This window comes from Vespula pensylvanica, chromosome 6 (assembly GCF_014466175.1).
Source record: "Vespula pensylvanica isolate Volc-1 chromosome 6, ASM1446617v1, whole genome shotgun sequence".
NCBI lineage: Eukaryota > Metazoa > Arthropoda > Insecta > Hymenoptera > Vespidae > Vespula > Vespula pensylvanica.
This window is the reverse complement of record NC_057690.1, coordinates 627,147-634,465: the sequence shown is the minus strand read 5'-3', so window position 1 is coordinate 634,465 and position 7,319 is coordinate 627,147. Positions and strand designations below refer to the sequence as shown.

Below are 7,319 nucleotides of genomic sequence, written 5' to 3'. Positions count from 1 at the left end.
TACAAATAGCAACATTACAAAAGATTATAGGAAATAAGTCACCCTTTCGTTACTCTTTCTCTCTCTCTTTTTCCGGAGTTCGCTGTTACCAGCGACGATCAATGGAGTGTTTTAAAACGACAAGAGATAAGAAAACGTTTAATCATCGACCGATGTTTGCCACGAAATCATAAGATTTTTATGAAATCGTCATTACCTCTTCATTTTTTCTTTTCTCCATGCGTCATACGCACCAACGCTCGCACATTTACATATATGTTTACGAAATCGACAAAGTTCGTAACGATAAAAATAAAATTATAAATATACATTAATTGTATATAAATATTTTTTATATTGATAAGGTTACGAGAAAATTCAGTAGGTAATGGTTTATTGAATATGCAGGATGGGCCAAAAGTTTTTTTCTCTTTCTTTAAAATAAATCAAACTTTCTCGAAACTCCATAGGCCAATTTTTTCTTCTCGAATTGTAAAATCACAAACCTACAAAATTTTCAAATCAATCGATCAAATGTGTGCCTATCATAATGTAAATTTTCCTAAGTAATATTTATCATTAATCGTAATAAGATTACGCATTATAGTATATGTTATCTTGTCATACATATGAAACGTATTGCCCCTTGAACCGAAGGAATGATCAAGCTACTTTCTTATTCAATATCATTTCCTGTGTTTCTTTAATATCGAAACTCAGTCGTTTCTTTACATTCCCGGGGAAGTGAGTCCTTAAAATCCACTCGAACGATCGGCAACAAACTTTTTTCAAAAATTCTATTTTAGTGAGTAAGCGCGACTTGGGTAAACAATTAAAAAATAGAAAGAGGAGAGAGTGTTCAAAAGATGTAAGTAAACGATAATTTTTCATTATTTCTTTTTGCTTTTGTCATACTTCACGCTCGACGATCTTTTGTTATATAGGTGTATATATGTATATATTTTTTATTCATCGCTAATCGTTGTCGTCTTTATTTCAGATGGAGGAACAAAACGAACGTAAAAGCGAAACCATACCGGAATTTTTCGCTGGAAGGAGCGTTTTTATAACAGGTGGCACCGGTTTTTTAGGAAAAGTCTTGATCGAAAAACTTTTACGTTCGTGTCCTGACATAAAGGAATTATTTATATTAATGCGACCGAAGAAGAATATGTTAATCGAGGAAAGACTTGAGAAAATGTTCACACTCCCGGTGAGTGCACGAAAATTGGATATAAAAGTTTATACATGTACACCGATTAAATATATGTTCGTGGATCAAGGATTAGACGTACATCTATACTATTAAAAAACTAAAATATTAAATCAATATGTTTCCAGCTCTTTGATAAACTCAGAGAAATCAATCCTTCTGCTTATAAGAAAGTAATTCCTATTAATGGCAATGTAACAGAAAAAGATTTAGGATTAGATCCGATCGAGAAACAAGTACTTATCGATAAAGTATCTATAATATTTCACGTTGCTGCGAACGTTAGATTCGACGACAGTTTACGGACAGCTATTTTCTCCAATACGAGATCGACTAGGGACCTTTGCATACTGGCGAAAAATATGAAAAAATTAGTGGTGAGTTAATAGAAGAAGAAAAGAAAGATAGAAATGAGATGAAATGAAATGAAATGAAATAAAATAAAATAAAATATTTTTCTTCCTTTCTTTTTTATAAAGGCTTTCATTCACATCAGCTCGACCTATGCCCATTGCGATAAGTCCTGCGTAAATGAAACAATTTATCCAGCAGAAATCGATTGGAGAAAAACTATAGACATGGCAGAAAACGTCGACGATCATATATTGAGAATTTTAACTGCAAAGTACGTTTTCCCCAATGTTATCCGATATTATTTTCCTTCGAAGAATATCTTTCAAAGAATTTGAGAACTTTTTCGCAGATACATAGGATCGTTACCAAACACATACATCTTCTCAAAGAAGTTGGCCGAAAATGTGATAGATGATTTTTCTGATCAATTGCCTTGCGTTATTATTAGACCGTCGATAGGTACGTATTTTTTTTCTAAATATATACATACATACATATATATATATAATAAATAATTAATAATATATATGTATTTCATTTTCCATGTCACCTTTACATCCATTTCTATTTCGTTGATACTCGTTCGAAAGAGAAATCAAAAGAAATTAATCGAAAGTGGTTTTTCTCACGATAACGTTACAGTTTTCCATATCTAAGAGACAGTGTAAGAGACAGTACTTGAGATTCTCGTTTTCTGGGTAATACCCAATCGTTCTCACGATTTTATCGCTTAACGATCGAAGAGTTCGAAGGCACATAAATTCAAAGTACCGATCAATCGGTTCCTTGAATGTTTACATGAAACGTCAATTGCAATGTTTTATCTATTATAACACGATACTTCTTTGTAGTTATAACGACCAAGGACGATCCAATACCAGGATGGGTAGACAATTATAATGGTCCAGGAGGTTTGATGGTTGGTGGTGGAAAAGGATTATTAAGAATACTTTACGCAGATCCAAAGAAAGAGTTAGATTATATACCCGTCGATATCACTATCAAATGTTTCATAATATCTGCCTACATTCGAGGACAAACGACGTAAGTTTTTCTTCAATACGATATTTTACGCGAGTATTGTTTTATACTATAAATAACAAAATGATCGTTGATCTAACGATTGAAAACACTAAAATTGACGGACGTTGAAACCGTTTAAATATGCCTATGAATTAGAATATTTTCTCATTTACCACTTACGTAACTTAATCGACACAGTGATACCGTATAAAGTTAATTTTAAAATAATCGGTAATCAGCGTGTTAATGCATCGAGACATCTCTTCTAATTTGCAATAGGAAAACATTCGTTCTTTTTTTTTTTTTTTTTTTTAATTCAATCGATTAACGCATTATTAGATGATTAAATCGTTCGAAATGTCTCTTTATAATATTATGGTGTACCATGTCGTAGGGTAACGGCAAATCCAAAGCCCATGGTCTACAATGCTTCGTCGTACAACATAAAGAAGCTCTCTATACAAGACGTCGTTACTCTGTCTTTAGAAGTGAACCAAAAGAATCCATTGGAAAATGCCATATGGTATCCAAATTTGTCGATTACTTCATGTTATATATATTATTACATCAACGCCCTTCTCTTCCAAATATTGCCGGCCTTGATCTTAGATCGAATGTTGAAATTTGCCGGACATAAACCAATGTGAGTGTTGAGTTCGTGTATTTAGATTTTATCTAAATAAAATTTTTTTTTTTTCTTTTTCTTAAGCGGAGAATATATCATGACAAAAAAAACAAAAGAGATAGAGCTATGTGTCTTTTCATAAAAAGTGGTCCATCGCGATAATATGCGAACGAACTTCGTAATATATAACGTGTATATATATATATATATATATATATAATACTTTGGGAAAGTCCCGATTCGTTCTTGCTCGTACAAGGAGAAGTTCAAAACAAAAATGTTCGATTACTAGACGTTTCTAGGGCGAAAGCCGTGACTCGGATACGTAATCGCCAAAGGCGTTTTTCTTTCTATTTTCTTTCTATTTCTACGCTAATCTTACATTCTTCATTTTATTTATATTTTTACATCCTTCGTTCTCTTCGATTTTGCTTCTTATAAATAACATAATTCTTTAATTTTCTTCGGACCAAATTTCTTCTTCGCGTCAATGTACATGTTCTTTTCATCGTATGCTAAAAGAGATACATGGTTCAATATCAAGAGCATGATCGATTCTCCTCTACGTTTGTTATATAAAGAAAAAGGAAACAAAAATTGCCCAATAGTCATTATACTTTGACGTCGATATAGGGTACTGAAACTGCAAAGGAAGGTCTTCGTTTCCAACATTTCCTTGTGTTACTTTATGATGAACTATTGGAAATTCTATAACAACAATATGTTCTCACTAGTATCGAAAATACCCGCCGTGGATAAAGGAAATTTCGGATTCAATTACTTTGAATACAACATACATGATTTCTTACTGTAGGTCTTTGAAGTATTAACAAAATTAATCAAACTCTCGATAAGAGAGAATCAGAGAGAGTTACAGAGAAATAACGTTATACTTTTCTTCTTTCCTCAGAATTTCTTTAAGGGGAGGTAAGCAGTATTTGCTGAACGAGGATATGAATAAGGTCGATGAGAACTTGCGCGCGCTAAACAAGTAAGGAGAATATTTCTAATGAACGAACTTAAAAGAAAAAAAAAAGCGATTTGATTCCTAATATTGTATATACTTACGAGAGAAACTATGGTTGGCAATGTGTTGCTCGAGAATATCGCGAGAGATCACAGATGCGAATAGAGAATTTTCTCGAATATACGAGCCTGAGAGTTCTCGATAAGTCGATTAAGTCGCAGGAAAAAAAAATCAACGAGATGAGAATTGAGATGAAAGAAAGAAAGTCGAAGGGTGCGAACGAAACTGTCGTCGTGAGATGTCCGAACTGTATCCGGTCCGATCGTGAGTTTAGTCGGTGCACGAGTTTATTCGCGCCGGCTGTTTGGTCGATCGCAATGTCGCCTGGCTCTCTCTCTCTCTCTCCTTCTTTGAAAACTGGGTCGCATAGCTGCCGCGTTTAAAGTTCACGCGCTATCGTCGCTTCGACGCATACCGAATAATTATCGAATAGTTCCGTCGCACCTTCAAAGTTTCGAACGTGCGATAAACAAGGCGTTATTGCGCCGACAATTTTTCCATTTCCTGAAAAAGTTTTACGTCGACTCTTTTTTCTTTTCTTTTTGTTTATAATGCTAAAGAAGTATCTATATGTAAATAAATTGCAGAAGAGAGAAAATTGAGAAAACGAATATGCACGCTCCGTTGACTTTTCGCAACGATTCCTACCAATGAAAACAACGCTCGCCTCAATCCAAATATTGACAAGGCCTGAGTTCTCTTTCGACTCCTCTTTCTTCGATCGCGGACGATAAATAAGCATAATAAACAAAGATGATGATAATAAGGAGAGAGAGAGAGAGAGAGAGAGAGAGAGAGGCAGATACGAGGAGCGTCACGTTCGAAACGTAGGAAATCCCCGAGTAAAACAACTGACCGCGAATCGTCAATGCATTTCTTCGTTCTTTTAACGCGCTTCTACTTATTTTTAACCGGTCAAAGTCCTAATTTTAGATTTCATATAAAGAATGATCCAAATAGATATTATGCATAGATTAAACGGAGTAAATAAATAATTTGTTTCGAGTTTACATAATATATGAATAACAAATAATTTCAACAAAGATAATACGTGCGAGCATCACAAACGTCGGGTAAACGATGTAAACTTTGTTCATGAATAAACACGAATGAAAGAACAAATGATAGAAAATAAAGAGAGAGAGAGAGAGAGAGAGAGAGAGAGAGAGAGAGAGAGAGAGAGAGAGAGAGAGAGAGAGAGAGAAACGCGTGTTCTCGGTGAAGCAGACGAACGTTAGTTATGATTACTCACGTGCAAAGCAACTTTAGAAAGATTGCAACCGCGGAATACTGGCCCGATTAGTCAGAGAAACGGCAAATCCACTTTGACATTGGATGACTTAAGCCTTGATTATGGTCGCGTAACGTCCTCGCCTAAGGCTTTCTTACGAACCGGAGCGAAACGAGTAATATCGATTTATATCTTGTAAGCGCGGTTACAAGATTTCGATTACACTGGGAAATTCCATCTATTAAATCTATTAAATCTACTAGATCGAGTGAAAGTGTAATAACGCCGTAAGGTTATCGTATATTATCGTCTGGCGTCTATACGATATCATATATTATTATGATTATGTAACGCAACGCATTACTTCCAGCTGTAATTAATTGTAATTCTTTAACGAGACGTCGTTAATGATATTCCAACGAGTAGAAAGATGCGAGTTATAATTAATCGGACGAAGAAAATTACGTATAAAATGTACGTACTTGCTCGTTATGTTATATCGTCGTTTATTAATCTTCGTTGTTCTTACGTTTTCACCATAGAAAAAGTTCGCTCGTTCTATCGGAAATGGATAAATACATTTTGTTCTTTTTTTTTTTTTCTTTCTTTCAGATTATGGTGGATCGACAAGATAAGCAAAGCTTGTTTCCTCCTCTTGTTTTCGTGGGTCTTTGTCAAAATGGGACTGCATAACTATTTGATGAACACGATGTACTCGCTCTAAGACGACGGCTTTACGTTCCACAAAGTTTAGAAAGCATCGGTTTTATTGGTTATAATTACTATATGGGAATCACAATATGGGAATCAAAACAGTCAACATTTTGTTCTACTTGGCATGCAGATAATTGGAAAAGTTCTTTTTTGAATCCGTATTCTTTGGGTAAATAAATCGAGTTCGAAGAAATATTAACTAATACTTACTCATCTTCTTAGCTTACATAAACTGTATCCCTTTATTTCTTTTATTTTTTTTGTAAACACAAAGGAAATCGCACTCGTAAAAATTGCGACATTCGTTCGCAGCATCGCATCGCGCTACCAATCTCTCCGATATATCTACACCGGCTATCATTCGTACGTCATTCTCAGAATCGACTTCGATTCCGAGATTATTCTCGATGCAGTTAAACTGTTATCGGATTTACAGGAAAGGAAAAAAGAAAAAAGAGTGAGGCAGGGAGGAGCGGCCGGCAAAGAAAAAAAAAAAAAAATGGAATCATATGCGTATATAATTAGATTTACATTTTTTGTTTTTCCTGTTTCTTTCTCTTTCTTGTTTCTTCTTTTTTTTTTCTTCTTTTTCTTTTCTAGTTTCTCCGACGAATTCAATTTTGATTCGATTAAAGGAACGTATCTCTCGAGAGAAATGATCGATTCCACGATCGGCTCCTCCTCTTTAGCTTTTTGTTCGACTTCTTCGTAGGCGCGTTTTATCCCCGTGTCGATTCGATGTAATCAACGGGAATGAAAAAAAGGATGAGAAAAAAGAAAAATAGAAGAATAAGCGAATGAAAGAGTTAGAAGATCTAAGGAGCAAGTGTTATAATCGAGCCATGTAGGAGGAGATAAATGTCTGCATTGAAGTAGTCGTGACGTTTAATGCACGCCGGGTTTATGAATATGAAATTTAATGTTTTCGCGGAAAAACTCGACGACGAGGACTCGAGGACGATTTCTTGGCATACTATCGGAACGCGAGAAAACCCGTTTCGCAATTCGGTGAAGTTTACATACGTAAGTAGTTAGAATCTTCGTTGTACGACGAGAGTCCGAGCAAGTTAGTCCGATCGTAAGAAATCGCGCGTTCGAAATAATCTTTCGAGGCTTCCTAGTAAGAGAAACGAGTGGATAAAATCATCGATCT

General features: G+C 35.0%; 2 protein-coding genes across 3 annotated transcripts in view; one reads left to right on the top strand and one right to left on the bottom strand.

Moving 5' to 3' along the window:
- LOC122630187 (dynein axonemal intermediate chain 7 homolog) overlaps positions 1–5,684 on the bottom strand; it is a 12,589-nt gene extending 6,905 nt beyond the window's left edge. For both annotated transcript variants that reach the window (XM_043814407.1, XM_043814406.1), the window contains exon 1: positions 5,474–5,684. The gene's annotated coding sequence lies outside the window, so the exon portion shown is untranslated. The remainder of the gene's footprint in view (positions 1–5,473) is intronic.
- On the top strand, positions 688–6,359 carry LOC122630188 (fatty acyl-CoA reductase 1-like). Its single transcript, XM_043814408.1, has 10 exons — positions 688–847; positions 980–1,192; positions 1,321–1,569; positions 1,672–1,817; positions 1,896–2,005; positions 2,398–2,590; positions 2,964–3,212; positions 3,828–4,004; positions 4,105–4,185; positions 6,065–6,359. Exons 2-10 carry the CDS (start codon positions 980–982, stop codon positions 6,174–6,176), a joined length of 1,530 nt encoding a protein of 509 aa, XP_043670343.1. The 5' UTR covers positions 688–847; the 3' UTR covers positions 6,177–6,359.
- The last annotated feature ends 960 nt before the right edge of the window (positions 6,360–7,319 follow it).

Excerpts from the sequence above, each read along its gene's own strand:
- LOC122630188 (XM_043814408.1), top strand. The coding sequence starts at position 980 with ATGGAGGAACAAAACGAACGTAAAAGCGAAACCATACCGGAATTTTTC. Across the intron at positions 2,591-2,963 it reads TACATTCGAGGACAAACGAC|GGTAACGGCAAATCCAAAGC; the intron begins GTAAGTTTTTCT and ends ACCATGTCGTAG. Across the intron at positions 4,186-6,064 it reads AACTTGCGCGCGCTAAACAA|ATTATGGTGGATCGACAAGA; the intron begins GTAAGGAGAATA and ends TCTTTCTTTCAG.